Raw genomic sequence first — 22,467 nt, forward strand, 5'->3', positions numbered from 1 at the left:
AGCATCCAGCCAGAGATGGGCTTTTAACCTTAAATTTCACCTTTGCTATGTGGCCTAAGACAAGATGTTTGACTCTGCATCTTGGTTTATTTTATAAGTGAAAATATTAGCATTATTATTGATATTACCCCCCATCAGTAGAGGCTTGGAAAATGGAAATAGGGGAGGAGTGAGCATAAAATTAAGTAATAGGTACAAAACTCATTTGGAGCATTAAAGTCAGTGTTGTAAAGAAGTGAGTTATGAAGAATATGGGGTCACTGGTTTTCTGTGTGCTGTTCTCTCTCTGCAACTGTGTCCTGGAATGCATCTAGTGATGGTTTTTGAGAAAATTTTTACCTTACACAGACACCACTGTTGAGGAATAAAAACAGTAACTCAATCCTCTACTATTTGAATGCTTTTTTATTTTTAATCCTTGCCAGATGTAGACTGGCAACGAGCCCAGAGACCAGGCACTTGCTGATAGAGGTAGTTTTGTTCTTGTCTCCCTTCTAGACAAAGAATTCTTGAAGGAAAAAGAGAAATTAGAAATGGAGTTAGCAGCAGTACGGACTGCGAGTGAGGATCACCGGAGACACATTGAGATCCTGGACCAGGCTTTGAGCAACGCCCAGGCCAGGGTCATCAAGCTGGAAGAGGAGGTGAGACTGGGCTTGGGGAGGGAAGCAGAAATCCCGAGGACTTCCACTTCGTTTTCCTACCCAGCTACCTTAACCAGAGCCAAACCTAAGGAGCTGAGCAGGGGAGGGATGCGGGAAATATCCCAAACAAAAATAATGAGAACAGATTGCTGCATCGCAAAGCCAGAAAAATATGAGAAGCAGCCATGAATACCCTTGAGAGAGAACTCCCGCTCAGCCAGAAGTCCAGCCTCCAGCTGTTGGTTGGCAAATGTCCAGGGCTAGGGAAAAAATGGAGGGACTAGAAAACACTGGTGCCTCACAGAAAAGAAAATGAACAATTTTTTTTAATAGTTCAGTTGTCCTTGGGTCAGCAGATCTGTCTCACATTTCCAGAAGTTGACTGGATCAAACACGCAGTATCCCTCCAGGCCAGGAAATGTTGATCCTGTTGCAGCAATATGGGTTTAGTAGCTGCTAGTGGAATCCTCTTCAGCTCACAGAACTTTCAACCTTTGGCACTTGCCATAATTCTGATGGAGGAATTAGAACATCCAATTCTGAGCTCCAGGACTGAGATACGGATGCAGAAGAGGAGAGACATGGCCCAGCAGACAGGAAGTCCACATCCCACACCTTGAACTTCCTGTGCTATGAGAACTTGTCCTCCTGCATGGAAAATAGAAGCTCAACCTCTAGCTGAGCTGTTCCTGAAACAATCTACATAAATACCTTTCTCGGTGCTTTGGACAAAGAAAATAGCATTTGTATTCATCCAGCTTTGATTGTAGATGTTGAAAAAAAAGAACCTGTCCTTTCAGGCGATGTCTCCTGCTGCTTGGTCACTCAGATGTTTCCACCAGACTTCCCTGCAAGAGTAGTGCAGCTAAACAGAATAATCAGTGAGTAAAGCAGGGTCTTGCCAATAATCAACCATTTAAACTCCCCAAGTCTTATATAGAAATGACAGTTTTAATACTTGCAGGAGAACCCTGGGCAGGAGCCCTAAGTATCTTCTTGGTTGCCAGAAAGGAAATCGCTAAATAGGAAGATGTTTTCTGTAGAAATCAGTGGACAGGAAGTCAACCCTGTGGAGGGCACACCACTTCTCATTGATATTATCCCAGAAGTCACTTCTGAAAACTCCACCTCTGTCTGCGGTCCTAAAGAAAATGATAATAAATTTGAAAATTATAATTTTTAAAAGATTTTTAATATTTCTATTAAAGTAAAAGTTATTTATGATCCCCTTAAAGACAGGTTCTTAAGCATCACCAATACAGTGTGAAATCTTTGGTTGCCCGTAACCTCCCTAAAATTTTTCATGTCTCTAGCTGGTAGACTCATCTCTTGTTCTTACTACAGGCCCTTCTGGAGGGTCCTCCTTCAGATCAACTTACCCTGACTTTCCATGGTGATTCAGAGTGCTGTGAAGGGCCAGGTTCTTGTATCAGTATCAGCTATGTAACTCTGAGCAAGTCACTTCACCTGTGCAGTCCTCAGTTTTCTCCTCTTTTCAATGGAGAAAATAAATAATTTTATATCTTCCTGCTGTTGGGAGGACTAAATGAGACACTGCCTATAGCACAGTGCTGAAATGTTGGCTGATAGAAGCACCATCCTCATAATATTCCTTGCTAGGCATACAGTTAGCTCAAAGTGAGGGGGACACATCTGTGCCTTAAAGAATCTTGGAATTTCTTAGGGATAACATTTATTCATTCACTTAGCAGATACTATATGAGTGTCTGCTGGATGCTGTTCCAGTCATTGGGAGCTCACTGTTGACTCTGACCATCAACGGGAACCACAAGGACAGATGTCATGGTGCTTATATTCCAGTGGCTAGACAGGCAGAAAACAGTATACAGAGAACATGCTAGGTGGTATATGAATGAGACACCAAAAATATTTAATATGATGAACCCTCTGAGAAACATGGAAACCTGCACTTAGTATGTCAGGTCTATTGAATGGAGCAATCAAAAGCAAAGAAAAGGATCTGATGATAATTTAAGTCAAGAAAGAACAGGTATAGAAAAATATGCAGGGCCTGGCACAATGGCTCTAGTGGTTAATTCTCTACCTCCAAGTGCCAGGATCCCATATGGGGACCAGTTCATGTCCTGGCTGCTTTATCCTATTCAGCTCCCTGCTTATGGCCTGGGAAAGCAGAGGAGGATGGCCCAAGTGCTTGGGAGCCTGCACTCATGTGGGAGACCCAGAAGTTCCTGGCTCCTGGTTTTAGATGGGCTCAGCTCCGGTTGTTGTGGCCATTTGGGGAGTGAACCAGAGGATGGGAGATGTTTCTGTCTTTCCTTCTCTCTGTAAATCTGATTTTCCAATAAAAACAAACCTTTTTAGAAATATGCAAAATTGATGTCCCTTCCTTAAAAAGTCAGAAATTCCTCTGTTTTATTCCAGTGACTTTGAATAAGGAGAGGGGACAAAGACAGCTCACGGCCGTGCTGCCAGCGAAGTCATCAAGCTCTTCAATCACTAGCCTGTTCTGACTTGCCAGTTTAATCAGGGGTAAAGTCAGGGCTGAATCACCAGCAAGGCATCTGCATACCCGGGTGCAGAATGACAGGAAATACCACCTGGTGTATTCTTGCCCAGGACTAGATCAAGTTAATACTCTTCCCTGGTTTTTGGTACAAAACAGTTTCCAGAAAGTTAGAAATGTGCCCAGGATTTATGACCATGGACTAAACTCCTAACTGGAGGAAAACAAACTCTGAGGGTAAGAGTTTGAAATTTTTGGCCATAGTCTTAAGTCCGTGCCTATTGTGATATTTACCTAAGTTTAATTTTAACTTTAGTGTACTTGTACTCAGTTATCATGTTGCAAGAATGTTCATTAGGTCCTCTCTGACTCTTCAGGGCTGTCACTTGTCTCCAGAAGACTTGGTAATCTTTATGAGAAAGTTATTCTATTAGTATTAATAAAAAGGAATTATTATGTTTATTCACACATACACAAGTGGATATACATGCATGTGTATACACATGTATAATTTGTCCCTTATAAAAGTAATTCATGTTTGTCGTGGAAATTTTTAAAAAATGAAAAGAACAAAGAAGAAATTGCTGTATATAGACACTCACTGTTAACACTTTGGATATTTTCTTCCAATATTTTTTCATGAATGAATGGATAGATAAGTAAATAGGCAGACATGTTTGTGTTCAGTTTATATAATGTTTTAAAATTTGTTTGCTTGTTTGAAATACAGAGTGACGGATAGGGAAAAACAGTGAGAAAGAGAACACTTTCATCTTCTGGTTCACTTCCCAAATCATTGCAAAAGGCTGGGCTAGGCCAAGCCACACCAGGATCCAGGAACTTGAACTATTGTCCATTGCCAGCATCAGCAGAAAGCTGAATTAGGGAATGTGGGATGAACCTGGACTGAAACTGGCACTCACTTTGATATGGGATGCTGAGTGTCACAAGCAGCATCTTAACTTGCTTTACTGCAATGCCTGCTCTTATTTGGTATAGAAGTTTTTGATTCTAAAGTTTTCATTTGATCCAAGATATTAAGGATTTATTCACAATATTAAAAATTTCATTAGCCTCATTTAATACTTGTAAATACTAGTATTACTAAGCAGTAACCAAGCTATACAAATTACCAACAGTGGATACTGGGGTGAGGTCTTCATTTCCAAGTAGCCTAGTCATTTGAAGTGTAACTGACAGCTTTGTATAAATCCTTTCTGTCTCAGCAAACCTGAAGGGTAGGAGTTGGGAGGTACATGCACCTGTGGTTTGAATACGATCTTCAGGTAATCTGCCTGCCACCTGCACCCCAACACTGAGAATCATTGATCTAAACTCTCTTCTTTTTCACGCTTCTCCACTCAGTTACGAGAAAAGCAAGCCTATGTTGAGAAAGTTGAGAAGTTGCAGCAGGCCCTGACCCAGCTGCAGTCTGCGTGTGAGAAGCGAGAGCAGATGGAGCGGAGGCTGCGGACCTGGCTGGAGCGAGAGCTGGATGCACTGAGAACCCAGCAGGTAAGGCAGCTGGGCCAACAGGTGATTTGGACATGATCATTCAGCGAGTAAGAAACTCCTGACGGCTAAGTCCTGTGCTCTGCCCTAATGATTCAAAGGGAAGCCAAAACTCCCTGTCCTCAGGGAGCCCACATTGCCACCAGAGGAGGAGTCTGCCAGCCTTCCTCTCACTGTGGACTGACAGTTGTCCTCTCAGAGAGAAAGTAGCTACTGACTTGGGCTGGGGAGAGGAGAATGCAGCCTTAGGGGAGAAATGCGTGCTTTAAATGGCTTCAGAGAAGAACACATCTGAGCTGGGCTTTGAAAGATGAGTTTTTGGGTGTTCCAAGGCATACTCATCAGAGGGAGTTCAAGGAAGGGCATGGGCAAGTGAAGGGGCCATGGACCAGTATGTCAAGTCCAAGGCAGTCGTGAGCCACTAGTTAGTGGAGAATGCCTGTTGGGGTGGCTGGTGAGGAGGTCATGCCACAGAGGACATTTGGTCAAGTGGTGAGGTGAGGCTTCTTGCTGTAGTCAGTAGAGAACCAGCACCAAGGAGGCTTTTAAAACAAAGAAGAGTATGATGCAAAGGATTAGAGAAAGAACGCTCAGTCATGCCACTGGACAACCTGGAGCGTGGATGATGGAGTCAGGGGCCAAGCCCCAAGGCTTAGTGTCCTCTAAGGTGTGGTGACAGGGGGAACTCAAAGCAGTGGAAAGAAAACGCTGGTGAGGGTTGACAATAGTGACTGGAGGTGATGATCAGTGAGTTTCCAGAGGTAAGCAGAAGAACCAGCCGCAGCCCTAGGAAGTGACCTTGGCCATGAGCAAGCTGCTACACTTCTGCCTCTCCTTCTTTACGGAGTGGATGAAGTAATTTAGCAGTGAGCAAGCACAGAATGAAGCATCTCAGCCCCATTCCAGGCCGGTCAGAGCCTCCTGGCTGCAGACGAGCCTGGCTTGGCCCATCATCAGCCAGCCTGGTGGACAAAGTCCTGTACGCCTCTGCTGAAAAGTGTGCTCTAAGCTAGGATACCAGGGCTACTCAACGCAGAGCTCCGTGGAGTTATCTACAGGACAGGGCCTAGCGGTTGTGTTTGAGACACTTGAAAGTGTGCACTCAGGCCAGCTCAGCTCTCTCACAGTGCAGACCCATGCAGTTTGTGCTGGGTGTGGGCACTTGGCTGGAGATAGAGATGTGACTGGGATTGCCCAAAAAATTTAGGCATCCACTCCAGCTTCCTACCATCTTGGACATTGTAGCTGGACATCAAACACATGTAACTTGTGTCACATGTGCTGGCATGAATCGTACCCTCCAGTTGTCCTGTGTTGCTCAGTCACTAGATCTTCATCTCCCTAACCTGAAGGCAGGACTTCTATGGGACCAGGCACAGCACTGGCCTGTACTAGACCTTTAGACTGGTAGTCTGGGCTGACAAAAGAGGGACATCTCAGGTTTCTTTTTAATTGTAAGTTTAATTGGAAAGTCAGATTTACAGAGAGGAGAGACAAAGAGAAAGATCTTCCATCCTCTGGTTCACTCCCCATGTAAAAAGCCACAGCAGCCGGAGCTGAGCTGATCCAAAGCCAGGAGCTTCCTCCAGGTCTCCCATGCAGACACAGGGTCCCAAGGCCTTGGGCCATTCTCTGCTGCTTTCCAAGGCTAGAAGCAGGGAGCTGGATGGTAAGTGGGGCAGCCGCTACACTAACATGGAATGCTGACGCTTGCAGGTGAAGGAGTAGCCGGGGAGCCACTGTGCCAGCCCCAGCACATCCCATTTTTAAAGCTGCGTGACCAGACTCAACTCCTTTGTCATTACGATGTATCAAGAAGAACTGTGAAGTTAAAATCCAAAAGATATATTCATGGCTGCAGAGGACAGTTTGCCACACATACCCTGAGACCTGTGCTTGCTCAGTCACATAATTTCCTCAGACCAGCCAGAACAGCACTCTTGCCATGCCTGAAAGCAACTGATACCTTCAGGCATGTGTGTGTGTGAAGAGCAGAAATTGCTAAATTGAAGCTCCCCAGGGAAATTACCCTCCTTGTATTCTGGATGTGTCTTTGAGAGCTGATGGCAGATCTGCAACTGTGTGTAGCTGACATGAGGCGGGGTGCAATCTTCAGGACCAATTAGAACATTGATGCTTGGCATGTGTTTCGAAATAGTGCCACAGTGTTCAAAAGATGAGATATACATCCACCTCCTGGCATAGCAAATGCACTCAGAGAGAGTCCTGTTGCGCTTATCTACACATTAAAAGGTAAATTATTTTCAGGCTTTTCCTTTAATAAAATTTTCTAGTTTTACAGTGAACATATATTATTCTAACAAAAGGGAAACATGTGGTTTTAGAAAAAAAATCCACCCCCAAAATCTTGAGTTTTTCTCTAGGTGAAATCTAGTTATACTCAGATCTGGAGCCGGTGGACTGGTACAGAAAGCACAGGTGTGCTGGCCCTCACCAGGCATGACCTGAGTCCACCATAGAACACAGTCCTCTGGAAAGCTTGGCTTTTCTAGGTAACACTTTCTATGGACCTCTCTGGTCTCCTCGCTCACCCTTGTGCAGCTCCTGCATGCACCTGCACAGATACGGCAGCAGTGCGCGCCGCCTTGCCCCCTACACTCCCAGTCCCCTCACCCCGTGTCAGTGAAGCATATATCTGGCCCCTCTAGAAAGGATGTTGAGCCCACACTGTAACGAAGCCCCTCGTTACCCCATGTTCAACATAACACTGCTGTGCTACTTTCTGAGGGCATTCCTTTGGGGAGGATAGCATTAACACCCTCTACTCCTGATACGAGGACTCTGCCTTTAGACTAACTCTGCCTTTAGAACACAGCAGAGCTTCCAGGTCTAACCCCACAAATAGAGCTCCCATTGCTGCACAATGCCTTGGGTGCTTCCAGGAAGCAGTTCTGCCAGGGATGAGTGGAGTGGCACAGAATCCTGGAGGGATTCGGAGCACAGGCTCCTGAGTTAGAGCTGCCAGGATTGACTCCTGCCTCCTCCTTCCAGAGAAGTAGCCTTGGGTGAGTGCTCTATCTGAGCCTCTGTATCCTGGTATATAACATGAGGAAATTCTGGCAGCTCCGCTTCCCATCTGGCTTCCTGCCAATGCATCTGGGAAGGTGGCAAAACATGGTCCAAGTGCTTGAGCCCCAGCATATCATTTGCAAGGTGCAGACAGGGTCCCAGGCTCCTGGCTTTGGTCTGGCCCCGTCCTGGCCATTGCAGCCGTTTGGAGGAAGAGTGAATCCACAGTTTGAAGTTCTCTCTTTTGTAATCACCCCTACGCTCTTTGGGACTCTGCTTTTCAAATAAATATTTTTTTTTAAACTGCACAAAATGCTACCACAGTGTCGGGAACTTAGCGATCCGCTAAAAAACTTCCATTGCTAGTCTTAACTACTGTTGTGCTTCCACACTAATCCTGTGAGGTGCAAGAGAGAAAGAAGAAAGGAATGTTCTAGAAAAGGAAAATGAGGCCTAGAGAGATGAAGTGACCATGGACTATTAGGACATTCCTCCCTTATGAATACATCAAGAGCAAAGCTTTTATCTGTGGTGTTTGCTGATACATCCCCAGCACATGGTACGTGCTCAGTAAATATTTATGCGCCACTGGGTGAGAGGCAGAAACTGCCCTGACATTCAGTGTCTTCTCTAGCTAGCACATTTGTCCATTAGCCCATGCTTTCTCTGTGCACCTGAACACTGAAAGGCAAGCATTTATTTAAATACCTTTTAATGGCCTCAATTAGGGGACCTGTGAAGAGGTGTCATGAAGCCATGTGAGGTCAAGAGGATTTTGCAAAAGCAAAACAGCTGAAATGTGACAGAAGGGATTAGATAGAAACTGACAGGCATAGATGGCAAGAAGGGATTAGATAGAAACTGACAGGCATAGATGGCAGCTAAGGAAAGCGAGGGAGATTTTTTTCTTGGAAAGTTTCTAAAAATAAGGGAATAGCTCATCTCGATGGACTGGTTCATTTGTCCCCCTGCCTGAGTCTGTGGTGACTGGCCAGATGGGGTCGATGGCTCCCTACAGGCCGAGTGAGGACAGGTATGTGCCTTCTACTCTGTTCTTCCTTAAATGTTGGTTGTTGGCAAGCAGCCACTTCTGAGAATCGTTTCTATTTGTGGTTTTAAAACATTGAATAGGAACATACGGTTTACAAAAAGCCCAGAGGCCCGTGTGTTCTCTTCTGTCTGGCAGGTCTAGAGTCCGTTGGTGGAGAGCAGGATGCCCAGCTGTTGCTCTTAGGTACTCGCCCAATCGAGGACATTAGGGGCTTCTGTGCAAAGCTTTTGGATACCTCTCACCCAGCAACAGCTTTGCTTTTAATATTTGCAGTCACTGGGAGACAGGAGGGGATTGTGGGTCTCAGGCTGTAGAGCAGCCAGGATAGAATCACTCTCTGCTGGTGTGTGAAGGGACTCCAGATGATGCTGGGACTGGGCCCCTGACCCTGAGTTCCTACGATGACTTGTCTCCACTGCTGGTCTCAAGACCATACCTTGTTAAAACCCAGCATTCTCTACATCGTGCTGTTTAGAGGAAATAGGAAATAATTAAAAGCAAAGTCTGTGAACATCATCAGCTTGTTTACAATCCAGATGGCAGCTGCTTTTAACGAAAGACTAAAAAATGAGCTTGCCTTGCATCCATGTGCTTGTGCTTCTATGATTGTTTAAGTTCTCACTCTCAGCCCTTTGGATGGGAGAAATGTTGATGCCTTTGTTGCCTCCCCTCCCAGCTAGGAGCATCACAGCTCTAGGGGGCATGCCTGTTAGGGTGTGTTGCTGCCACCTCCCCTGTTTCCTCTCCACCTCTCAGAATCAGAGGGACACAGACAACTGGGATCATTTCCTTGAATTCTGGAATAGGTGTTCTAGACTGAGAGGCCAAATCTGAATTCCCCTTCCTGCTTTTGGTGTAAATTAGCTACCAGGCATTGGACAAGTTGCTTGTCGTGTAAAGATCTTGAGCCTTGGAGTCAGAGAAAGCTGGGGTTGAATTTTGACCTTGCTGTTGATGAGCTAAGAGACATCAAAGCATTCATTTAACCTGCCAGAAACTTTGGTTTCTTGTCTGTGAAACTGAGGTAATATATTGTGTGTTTTAAAGAGTTTCATGGGATTTGAATGAGACAGGAAAGGAGAAGTGAGGTGGTCTGGTGGTAGGATCTACTGAATCAGGATTGCAGCACAGCAGTCCGGCAGCAAGGCCACAATGCTGATGTGTGTAAACTGCTGTAAGATCTGAGGAAGAATGTGCTCCTCACGTGCAGCTTCACAGACTGGGTTCATGCAGTCTAGTGCATTGTGCATTTTGAGCAGCAAGATCTCATTTCTGCTTCTCCAGAAACATGGAAGTGGCCAGCCAGCCAACATGCCAGAGTATAATGCTCCAGCCCTCATGGAACTTGTGCGGGAGAAGGAGGAGCGGATCCTGGCCCTGGAGGCTGACATGACGAAGTGGGAGCAAAAGTACCTGGAGGAGAGCACCATTCGACACTTCGCCATGAATGCTGCAGCCACTGCTGCAGCCGAGAGGTGAGGAGGTGGGACTCTGCAGGGCAGAAAGGCACAAAGGAAATATCAAACCCAGCTAACAGGGCCCCCCCCACCCCCCCGGGGAGTGAGGTCAGCTCACAATCTTTTCTTTAAGGTTTATTTATTTATATTGGAAAGGCAGATATACAGAGAGAAGGAGAGACAGAGAAAAAGATCTTCCATCTGCTGGTTCGCTCCCTGAGTGGCCGTAATGGCCTGAGCTGAGCCGATCCGAAGCCAGGAGCCCGAAGCCTCCTTCAGGTCTCCTGCACAGGTACAGGGTCCCAAGGCCTTGGGCCGTTCTCAACTGCCTTCCAGGCCACAAACAGGGAGCCAAAGGGAAGTGGAGCAGCTGAGATTCAAACTGGCACCTATATGGGATCCCAGTGCTTTCAAGGTAAAAATTGAGCCGGTAGATCATTGTGCCAGGCCCAGTTGACAGTCATTTAAAAGGCCATGCTGCAGGTTGGGGATGAAGGTAGTAAAACATTTCTGGAGGATAATTTGGTTCCAAACTTCTAGGGCTCAAAATTTATCTTGAGGACATTATTACATGAGTGCCTGAAGATGTATGTTCAAGGATATTCACCCCTAGGTGTCGAAAACATCAATGCATTTACAACAGTCTAGAATGCAACGAGAGGAGATTCATTTAGCAGTGTAAAGCACGCCCACACAGTGGCAATACTGTGGGATCATGAAGAAGGACGCTGTGACAGTGCAGTAGGAATTTTTTAATCCTGGGTCAGATGAGAATTTATGAGCCTCATAGCAGTGTTACAAGCGAAGAAAATGAGATTTTTCAGTAGTTTATCCAAACTTGTCTAGGAGGATGTGCTGGGGCCACAGGTCAAATGGAGGCTTGTTTCACTCAAAATCCAACTTCACCTAATTGGAGAATGTTTTCTGATGCTGTCTGTATTTACCACTGATGCTCTACTTTCTGTAGATGCACAGCCTTATTCTCCCTGGAATAATGAGCTCAAGGGGTGTGAGCTCAGGAATTTTGCTGAAATCCTGTTCTGCCTGGGCGAGTGAGGCAGTATCCCCTTACCCTTGGGTGAAGGATCTCCCACAGACCTCGCTGCTGCACGTGCCTGGCTGCCTGTGCACTGAACCAGTGAAGCCCCCACCCTTGCCTCTCCCTCACTTTACTTTCTGCCCATTAGTGATTTTGGTCATTTGAAGTTGTTCAGAATTTCCCAACATTTATGGGTCAGTTGTACTTGGAGGAGTGCCTCAAATTTCAAAGGAGCTTCTCAGGAGAAAAGAACTGTTGTGGTGCCATTAGGGCTTGCAGGATGTGAGCCAAGCAAGAGGGGTAAAAGCCTAGGATGCAACTGCTCACCGAGTCAGTTTCACCTTGCCTTGAGATGAGCTAGTTCTTCCTTAGAGTGTGAGAAGAAAAGTTGGAATAGAGGGGAGACAGTTTTAAAGCTATCTACGGGCACTCAGGCTCGTTACTCAAGTAGAGAAGAGTATCCAGGAGTCTGCCCAGATGGCTCCAAAACCTGAAGAAGATAGAGTCATAGGGACACAGCTGTCCCCAGCAGGTGCCCCAGTACACTTGCACCCAGAAAGACCTGCAGACACACGTGGAATATGACCGTTTTGGAATCATTTTCCAGTGCTCGAGTGTTGTCCATAGATGTCTATGATAGTAGTGGAATATACAACTAATATCATCTGAGTGTGCCTGAGGAATGAAACACATACTTGAGTCAGCTACAGACAGCTCTGTAGCTGTGGGGTGAGAAGGGGACAGAAGGTATAATCACCAGTTGAGGCATTACACCATGTGGATGGGAACAGTGGAACCCTCTGAAATACACCTTTCCAAAGTCAACTCTTTATTTTCTAAGCTAATAACTAAGTCACTTCTGTGTTCTGGGTAAACGATAGTAGTGTTCTAGAGGATTTGGCCTTCTAGAGGACTTAGTCAGCTTTGGAGCTAATGCATGACTGTTAACAATTGACCTGCGTGTTCCCTTCCTCTGTGTGGACCCTACACAGGCAGGCAGAATACCTAAAGGCAAGGCTTCTTGCCATGTCACTGACTGTGAACGTGTGATGAGAGGAAAGCTAGTCTAAATGTGACAGATATCATTAAGTGAAATGGAAATCATGGCTCTGCCCTGGTTAAGGACAGGGAGCCTGAGACACAAAGGCCCCAGTAGCAGTGCTGATGTGTTACCTTGGAGGGATGGAGTGGGGACCTTTTTGTGGCCTTGCTTTTAGCAGAGCACAAGTCTGTTTGCCATTCTGAACACTGAACACGAGAGTGGAATTAGGATACACAAGTGAGGGAGTGAACAGGTCCACAGTATAGACCCTGTGGTGAGGCAATGAACAGCTCTGCAGTGTAGACCCTATGGCGGGTTTAAAACTGAGGGTGGCAGAGAATAGAGCCAGGCAGAACCGCAACAATCTCCCAGTAGCAGATTCTAGGCACATCCTACTTCATCTTTCTTGCAATGGAGTATGAATGGTACTCAGACAACAGGAGCACTGTGGGATTTATCTGTTTCAGTTTGAAGTTCATATATTAACTAAAATATCTGGGAGGATCATCTTATGAAAAAAAGGGCTTATTTTGGTTTTCAGTTTTGGAGGTCTGAACAATCCAAGACAGACAGTCCCAATAACCTGGCATTTAAGGAGGGCAGAAGATTAAGAGAAGGATCACGTGGTGAGACAAGATCTAGCAATAAGGAGTAAACTCTCCCTCTACCCTCTGTGTGGTCTCCCCTAAATGCTTGCGTGGTTTTGGGGAGCCAAGTCCTGTTTGAGCCCTATTGAGACCCAACACTAGCCTTGTGTCTTCCCTCCAGTTCTCTATTTGGAATTCTGGATGATGGATGAATGAATGGACAGATGGGTGGAAATCTTAAAGTTCTTTTCAAAGAACACCTGTGCTTTTCTATTGCCAGTAAGGGGAGAAATGGAAAATGAAGCATTTGAGAAATGTTGAAGCTCTGATCTCTGCTAAACAGCTAGAGATAAAAATGACTTTCTCTGGTCACCAGTTCCTTGACTTTTTAGCCAATGATGCATACATTACATTTATAAGCAGTGAGTTTTAAACAACAAAGGTAATTTTTGCACACTAAACTGGCTTTGCTAGCTCTATGCATCTCGGTACTACTGATCATATGTTTTAGAAGTGGGGCTTATTTTATATGTGAAGGGAAGGTTTTGAAGCTTCCTACAGATTTCACAGTGATGCATTTTCCCCCCCAGAATTTAGTATCTAAGTTGTTTTCATCTAACTCTGCCTGCTTGACAGTATAAACAGTACAAACATAAATTTTTAAATTTGTCTCTAGCTCTATGTAAATTTTTCAAAAGTAAATTGGTTGAAATATTGAAACTGTTTCTGGCTATTTAATGCTGTATTGATGATTTTTGTGCACTGTAGAATGAATTCATATTTTCATAAATGTATTTAAAGAATGTTGTTTGCTTTCAGCAAATGTTGGCTTCCTGATACATTTTCAGACACAGCTTTCTTTTTTGAGCCACATTCTCACAGATGCTGTCTTGTTTATTGTGTCTTTATGCATCTTTGCTGAAGCCTTCTTCACAAAGACAAATGGAACTTCCTGGAATATAGAATGCCTGTTACGGACCTGGATGCAGGGAGCATAAGTACCTAAGGTTGAATTCATTTCCACTCGTCACTACCTATGTTTTCTGGGAGAAGTCACCCTTCCCAGGGTCTCCATGTGTACACTGAGGATAGTCATCCATACTGCCTGTGATGTAGGAATGAAAGGGGCAGCCATGAGCACCAGGCTCTACCCAGACCCAGTGAGAAACTCATGGTCCATCATTGTTAGGGGTCATTGAGCAGAAGAAATAAATCCTGTGCTGTCTTGGGTGTCCTAGCAAAGAACTCTGAGGTTTTCAATATGATTGTGACCACGAAATGTGACATTAAAGATATTAAATATTTAGCTAAATCATTAATTTACTATTCATATAACCAGAGGCATTAAGATCTTCATCTTAAGATCTACGACTCAAATGGCACAATTATCTTAGTACTAATTGCTGTTCATTAGAAGTGAGTAAATTGACAAAACCAGTGGCCAGAATAGTTATCTTTGGTCATTTTTTTTATATGTATTTATTTATATTGGAAAGACAGCCTTTTTGTTTTAACACACACACACACACACACACACACAGAGGGAAGAGAGAGAGATCTTCATCCTCTGGTTCATTCCTCAAATGGTCACATGGTTGGAGCAAGGCTGGTCTGAAGCCAGGAACATGAAACATCTTCCAGGTCTCCCACTTGGGTGCAGAGGCTCGGGGATGAGGGCCATTCTCCATTGCTTTCCCAAGCTATAAGCAAGGAGTTGGATTTAAAGGGGAGCACCATGGACAGGAACCGCTGCCTTATAGGCAGAGGATTAGCCAGTTATCATACCAGCCGCTCTGATCACTTGTTTTTCAGTCAGACACCTGCTTCCATCTGAAGGGAATTTTCATCTACCTGTGTCTGTTCCCATACTCACTCCACCCACCTGAAATGGACTTTCCAAGGACACAATGTCTATCTTCTTTCCTGATGCCCAGCATGTCTGTTACATTAAACCAACCTGAACCACAGCCCGAGTGAATAAAACAAGAATTGAGACAGAATTCATCTGGAGAAAGAATTCAGCTTGGAGTTTCTCTGTCCAATAGAGCTAGCCTTTGTTTCAAGTACTCACTGAGTCCCATTTTACTGTAAAATACTGAACTAGCCGGGAAGGCATTTGGCACAAAGGTAAAACCTTCCTGGGGATGCCCACATCCTTTTCCTGAGTCCCTGTATGTGAGTCCTATCTCTCCTCCCTGTTTCACTCCCCTGCTAATGCACATGTGGCGAGGCCTAATGCACATGTAACAGCCTAAGTAGTTGACTTCCTGCCACCTACACAGAAGACCTGAAGTGAGTTCCTGGATCTGGGCTTCAGCCTGCCCAGCTCCAGCTGCTACACATGGGGAGCAAACCAACACATGGGAACTCTCTGCATCTCTGGTTTTCAAATAAACAAGATTAATAAATAAATTTTGAAAGCTGAAAATAGAATTTTAACATTGGAAAAATGTGACAAGACAGGTATACAGAAGTATAGTCCCAGAAACGCCAACAAATACAATGGCAGCAACAGTATCCATGTGTCAGTAGATTAAAGCTGTAGGTGCCTAATCTGCATATAAGCAACTTGTCATATAGCTTAATACACAATGTTGTTTGTTAGTAGAAGGGCAGGAAATTTTGATTTGGGGATTTTATTTTGTTTTCCCAATATACTGCTTAATTCTTTCAGATTTAGGAAGGGAATTGCTTGTGCTGATATGGGATGCCAGTGCTGTAGGAAGCAGCTTTACCTGCTACGCCACAGTACCAGCCCCTAACAATTTTTTTCAACATGGTAGCCTTTGACAGGCTGCTCACGACTGTTTGCTAAGTTCTATGTGGGAGCACCTGACCAGATTGGAAATTGAGCTGAGGAAGTAGAGAGCTAAGGTCTGTAGATGCCAGGAGGATGTGAGTAGCAGACAGGTGCTTTGACGAGGATCCCATTCTTGCCATTCTGAGTGTGTTCACCTTGAAATGAACAAGCAGGCTGTCTGTGACCCAGTGCTCACCCCGTTGTTCCCAGAGACACCACGATCATCAACCACTCTCGGAATGGCAGCTACGGAGAGAGCTCCCTGGAGGCTCACATCTGGCAGGAGGAAGAAGAGGTGGCACAGGCCAACAGGAGGTGCCAAGACATGGAATACACGTAAGGAATAACCACATGTGCTGGCGCCGCAGCCACTGCCCTGACCACTCACCTACGGACCCTGAGTGTGGCCTGCCAGCCCTTGGGGGCTCTCTCACTCCAACTCTTCTGGAGGCAGCTGCACCTCTGGCCTGGCTGGGCAGCTATGAGCTTAAGGTCTCAAAAAAATTCGTGCAGCTTTGGGTCTTGTTTTTGGCCACCTGGGGGAAAATTCATCTTCCAGATAATCTGTCCGTGTTTCTTGCTTTTTCTCTTAGAAAATAGGAAAGTTGACTTTAGTTGGAAGCTCACCCTCTTTGAGGCTTCAGAGGTCTCTGCTTCCCTATTGCTCTTCACTACCTGTCCCCAGTACTAAGCCTCGCAGAGTGCTCTGTGAGTCCGTCTTGACCCAGTAGGTGGCACGGCCCTTCTCACTGTGCTGCTCAGAAGGCCCAGAGTCTCTACCGGTGCTCAGGAGATGCGGCCTTTTGGTCTCTTATTGATGATCTATATTCTGCAATTTAGAGGTTGGGAATGCTTGATGATCTGTACAGTATTTGACTCCCCATACCTGGGCCAGAGAGAAGTGCCTGGAAATTCTAGTTCTAACCAGATGTTACTTTCTTACCTGCTGGCTCTTTATTCAACACTGTTTTCTGTGTCTTGTAGTATTAAAAACCTGCATGCCAAAATCATAGAGAAGGACGCCATGATTAAAGTCCTGCAGCAGCGATCCCGGAAAGATGCTGGGAAGGCAGACTCCTCAAGCCTGCGGCCTGCTCGCTCAGTCCCATCCATCGCAGCTGCCACCGGGACACATTCCCGGCAGACCTCACTGACCAGCAGCCAGCTGGCAGAGGAGAAGAAGGAAGAGAAGACCTGGAAGGGGAGCATAGGTGAGTCCACCGCCTTCGTGCTGGGATCTTAGAATCAAGGCATTGACAGGCAGCCTCCCTGCCTCTGCTTTTCCCAGATGCCATGAGCATCTCCCAGTCTCTGTTCAGAAATCTATAGAATGGGGAGGAAAGTTGATTGTAGCTTGATTGTGGAAATGAAATGAGCTGTATGGACACTGAATTCCCGAAGGCTACGCCACCAGAGTGGCTGTTAGCCCTACAGTGTCACATAACATGATAATCATCTATTATTATTATTGAATGTGGAGCTGTCCCTTTACAATGCAGAACGCCTAGTGGGGGGGGAAATAAACAGGTCCAGAACTTGCTTCTGCCCAGTCCTATTATTTGACCATGGCACTTCTGGTCCAATTTCTAGAAAAGGAAGCCAGTATCTACCCTGCTTCACCCCATGGAGCCATGGGAGGCAAGAGGGAGAAGGTGCAGGGAAAAGTTCATTGGAAGAAGTGCCCTCAAGTGTGCAGGTTTTTGATGATCTTTTCCGCTGTGTTGTTGCACGAGTGTGGTCTCAGCTAGGCACGAGCTCCTGGAGTGAGGATGAGGCTCCCTTGTTGGGCTAGGGGCCTGGAGAAGAAATAGGCAGCATTCCCCCACACACATTCCTGCTGCCTTCCCCAGCACACTGGCATCTCCAGGGGTCCTGCCTTTCTTTGATGCGTGTCCCTGGGTCAGTGTGTGTTTTTGTTTCTCTGTGGAGCCCAGAGCCAATTTTCCCCAGAGGAGGCTGGCTGCTTTGTGCCAGAGGGGATAAGAGCTTCCATATGAAGCCAGCACACTTGGGGGGGATCAAAGACTTACAGCCAGAATCTCTGTTTGAAGTCCCTCCGTTGGTGGCTTCAGCAGCCCCTGCCCTCAAAGGAAATGCACTTCAAAGAAGATGTGTGTGGACAGCAGCTGGGATCAGCCAAGACCTTTGCGAGGACACTTGGCCCCCAGCTCAGATAGAGAACAGGAGGTAGCACTCAGGCCTGGGGAAGAAGGCAGAAATGTGCTCAATGCCAATGCAAACCTCCCTGGGGGAACTGTTTGACGTGCAGCCAGAGAGACATCTCCCTGGGTTGAAATCTGTATCCTCCTGAATTTGGTCTACACCAGGCCTAGGAGACTGAGCACCTTGGTGTGATAGTAACCTGTGTTCTCTAACCTGGTATTCCTCCTTATAACTACTGTTGGTACCCATGTGTCACCAAAACAGAGAGATGTGCAGGCCGGCCACAGGTGCAATGGATGGCCCACTGTGCAATTCCCCACTTGTTCTCACCATCTCTTGGTCTGTGCCCTCTGGTAGGAAATAGAGGAGATGGTATATCACTTTAATTGTTCAGGAACTCCGAGGAGACACACACGTACAAACGCCCTGTCAGACACTGGAGTTTCCATAGGCAGGAAATGAGGTGGAAAGAAACGTAGGATGCACTCCAAAGCAGGCACAGCTGAGTTTGAATCCTGCCTCTGCTTCTTAGCTGTAAGGCGGAAGAAAAGACCCATCTCATGGGGATGTTGTATAATATAAAGTGAGACAATATCTGAAGCACTGGGAGCTTGTAAGAAGGCTAGAACCTCCTGCCCCATCCACTTGGTGGAATCTTCATGTAAACAGCCTCATGGTTTGAAGAATAGAGCTACAAATTGCCCAAACTCACAAGCGGGTACCTGGAAACAGCCCTATTGAGGATACTCTATGCATTGCTGGTTTGTTAGCAAGATAAGTGGAAACATACTTGATTCTGCTTTCTGCTTTTCCTGTAGCATTCTGGAGGGCTGCCACTTTCCTGAACATTTGCTGTACTTAAGAATAAGAAAGTTACCCTCCTGTCTGTCTGAGCAGGAAGGGATTAAGGAAAATGAACACCTGCACATTTTGCATGTCCTTCTCAAAGGCAGCATGCCCTGTCCTCCACCCCGGCCTCATTACTCTAGGAAGAAGAGCAAAGCAGCTGCTCATGGGCAACCAGCAGGCTTCCTGTTTTTTGGGGAGGTGGGAGGGCATGGTTTTCTAGTATAGGGAAATCTCTCAGGAAATAATGTGTACAATTCAGTGGTCCCACAGGCACTATAATGAAATGCCCAAGACAGGTTACTTTATAAAGAAAGAGGTTTACACAGAGTTTTGGCACTTTAAGGGCGGTGTACCAGCCCTGACTCAGCTCCAGGGTGGGCCTTGGTGGCAGGCTGCATCATAGCACATGCAGGAAGGGAAGATGCAGCACCAAACAGGAGGGCGGAGAGCAAGTCAAGGACTGAGCCAACTCTTGCAACAGTTTGTTCTTGTTACCTGCATCCCCAAGTTTCCACAAGAGTTGCCTGAACCCTTCTCAAAGACAATTCCTTCAGTGAACTGATGACCCCAACTAGACTCCCACCTTTTAAGGAGTTCACCATTTCCCAGCACCACCACCCTGAGACTACACCTCCAACATGTGAACCCGTGAGGACAAACCACATCCAAAGCAACATACCTGCCCAGGGAGCATGTCTAGTTTTGGACAGGGCCTGGTGGAGAGGATCAACTGTTGTCTCAAGTAGAGGTGGGGTTGTAGATTGTTCAGAAGAGCTGCAGACCCGCAGAGACGTGCCAAGGGCCAGAAGACCCTTTAGTTTTTCTTAAACCACAACCATTGCTTCAGGTCAGGCATCCTAAGCCATGCTGAGTAAAGGAACAGGGCCTGCAGGAAGCCTCACAGTCGTCTCACCACACTTAGGCTCTGGTTGTTGGGTGCCTCTCGATGCTCCTGGGACCACCCTGGGAACAAATTTGTCCTGCACTTGATAATGTTCTGTTCTAACTAGATTGTTTGACAACTCCTCCACTGCCCAGGAAAGGGATGAGGTCACTTTTTAAAGTCCCTTTGTCATTTGATTAGGCACATAATCAATGCGTATTAAATGCTTGATGAATGAATCAATGAATGAGTGAAGCAGTCCTCAGCCAGGAAGCACATGATCTCTCAGACAAGTTTTTGTCTGTTTGTTTCTTCAGAAAAAAAGAATGTCATTGAGAATGCTGTTCTTCCATCCTCAGGGTTGCTGCTGGGGAAAGAGCATCATGAACACGCCTCGGCCCCCCTGCTGCCGACTCCCCCATCCTCAGCACTGGCCCCAACAGCCTCCACCACTTCAGCCAGCAGTGCGCATGCCAAGACGGGCAGCAAGGACAGCAGCACCCAGACGGACAAGAGCACTGAACTCCTCTGGCCCAACATGGCCTCCCTCCCCAGCCGCAGCAGGCTGAGCAACACCCCTTCCAACAGCCCTGTCCTGAAACACCCCGCGGCCAAAGGGGTGGCGGAGAAACTGGGTATGTGATGCCTCCCTCCTTTGTGCCTCCCAGGAACCATGCACTGCATGACCTGAGAGAACGAGCCTTGGTGAGCTGGAGAGGCAGCAGGTACCAGCTCTCACTTTATGACTGTGATCATCCTGTCCTTTTGCACCAGACTGTGTGCATTTTATGTTACACGAATAAAATACAGGAGCAGATCTGAGCTGCAATAATTTGCTTTCACTTCAAATAAACACACAGTTCATAGTGTGTGCCTTGTAACTACTGCTTCCTCAGAAGGGGTCATAGAGACCCCTGTGGTGTGCTAGGAATTAAAATGTTTGGGAGCTAATGTTAGGCACCAGGTACATCCATATGATAAGGGATGTTGCCTTCAAGGTATCGACTTAACCAGAAACGCTTACCTCCAGGGTGGAGGGTGGGGAAGTTTTTGTTTGTTTGGTTTTTATTATTATTATTATATCCCCTAAGACAGACAAATAAATAGAATTGTCTTTTTTTTTTTAACTTGGAGGCAAAACTCTTAGGATGTACTTTCCCATGTGAAACAAGGAACATGTAGGTAATTCCTTGTTTATAGTGAGTATGTAAGAATCTAGGGACAGTGCTGTGAGAAGCTCTTGCAGAGTCCTGCCGTCATTCCCACCCACTGAACTCACTTCCTTTCACCTTGTATGTGACTGACTGGGCCAGTCAGTCAGTCATGAGCTGCATTGTTTGACCTTCCCCCAATAGTCACTGGGATTAGGGAGAAGCCTAGCTGGGGCGGGGCACTTGCCATGGGTCCTTGCACAGAGCTTAATGTCTCTCCTCTCTTTGGCAGACACCTCTCCTGGCCACGGGAAGTCACCAGACCACAGGGGCCGCGTCAGCAGTTTGCTGCACAGGCCCGAGCTACCTGACGCAGAGATGATGGAAGTGCTCATCTAACTCTGCCATCCGCAGTAGCTTCCTGACGGAACCCTGATGGGCAAGGAGCATGGCAGAGAGGAGAAGAAAGCTCAAGAAGGTTGTGGATGGGAAATCATGAATGGTGCGAACTTAGAAGAGATGGGAATGCTTTTGATAAAGGATAGGAACAAAAATAAGAGACCTCCATGACTGAAGATGGAAGAGAATGCCACAGATTTTTATTACATGTAGAGCAAGATAGAAAACGCATGTAGGTTTGGAAACAAAGTTAAGTAGAAATAGGAAGTGGAATTTTTCTTTGCACAGAAAATGTATCTCTGGTTATAAACAGACAAACCTGAACATGGATCTTCCTAGGAATAACCCCGTTCTCCTTGCCTCTGGCGTGTTTGGTTTAAGAACCTCTTAGAAATCCCTGGAGCCATCTCGGTGAACTACAGTGCTGCTCGTACTGCCCATGGGGTGTGCTGTAGGAATGAGTGTTGTGAGAAGCAGCAGCCAGGGATGAGGGGAACTTGAAAGGTGGGATCCACCTCGTTAGCTGTCTGGCTTGGATTTCCAGGAGGTTGTGAGGATTCTCTGCTTTTTTGGATTCGACAGTATTTTCTAAACAGGATGGACGTGTTGGGATCTTAGGCCTCTACTTCCCTGACTCCTCTGAGTTCATCTCTGTCTCAACTCTGTCATTTTACATTTGTTTTTGTTTCCAGCATTTTATTTTCTTTGTAATCAGACTTGGCAGAATTTCTTAGGTCTGGGATTTATAAGGGGCAGTTTTTGAAGTGTAATCAGCCCTGCTGTGTTCATCCGTGGCCTGTAACCAGGAGTGACAAAGCCAGATGCTGGCTTCCTGGCTGTTTCTCTGCTTTGCATTAATTGCATCCTGACTATGTGCTAGGTAGGCCCTGATGAGGCAGAAGGGTCCATGGCTCCCTCGGGAACATCTTGCATTGACATTATGGCCCTGGCCTTGTGAATGCTCAAGCCAGCTTTGTAGTGAGGAACACAAAATCGCCATAATTTTGTTCTGTAAGAGTAGAAGTTTCAGGACAGCACCCCAGGAAATGGCTGAGGGTTTGCCAACAGTTTTGTTTTGGTGCATCCAGAATCATGCACCCCTGTGACACTTTATCCATGTCTCATACACCATGTTTCATGCTGCCCTTGGGCATTCCTCAGATAGCTGTAGATGAACCTGCAGACTTTCACGTGTGGGTTTCTCTCTGCCAGCCACTTGATTTGTAACCTAACTGGCCCATGTGAGTAAATTTTTGGAGGTTTCAGTTTTAGGAACGGCTTATCCAAAGTGAGACAGAAATGCCACGGAGAGATCCCAGAAGTAAACTGGGTGTTGGGCCTCTGTCCTAACTGAGTTCTAAACTTGGCACAGAGA

General features: G+C 46.1%; 1 protein-coding gene across 3 annotated transcripts in view; it reads left to right on the plus strand.

Annotated features, from left to right (window-relative positions):
• AMOTL1 (angiomotin like 1) overlaps positions 1 to 22,216 on the plus strand; it is a 107,626-nt gene extending 85,410 nt beyond the window's left edge. For all 3 annotated transcript variants that reach the window (XM_004585169.2, XM_058663743.1, XM_058663742.1), the window contains exons 7-13: positions 499 to 644; positions 4,495 to 4,644; positions 10,007 to 10,197; positions 15,858 to 15,983; positions 16,632 to 16,858; positions 19,902 to 20,177; positions 20,986 to 22,216. In XM_004585169.2, the coding sequence (XP_004585226.2) occupies positions 499 to 644; positions 4,495 to 4,644; positions 10,007 to 10,197; positions 15,858 to 15,983; positions 16,632 to 16,858; positions 19,902 to 20,177; positions 20,986 to 21,092 (1,223 nt within the window). In that variant the 3' untranslated portion in view covers positions 21,093 to 22,216. The remainder of the gene's footprint in view (positions 1 to 498; positions 645 to 4,494; positions 4,645 to 10,006; positions 10,198 to 15,857; positions 15,984 to 16,631; positions 16,859 to 19,901; positions 20,178 to 20,985) is intronic.
• Positions 22,217 to 22,467: the final 251 nt, after the last annotated feature.

Source organism: Ochotona princeps, chromosome 4, assembly GCF_030435755.1.
Source record: "Ochotona princeps isolate mOchPri1 chromosome 4, mOchPri1.hap1, whole genome shotgun sequence".
Taxonomy (NCBI): Eukaryota; Metazoa; Chordata; class Mammalia; order Lagomorpha; family Ochotonidae; genus Ochotona; species Ochotona princeps.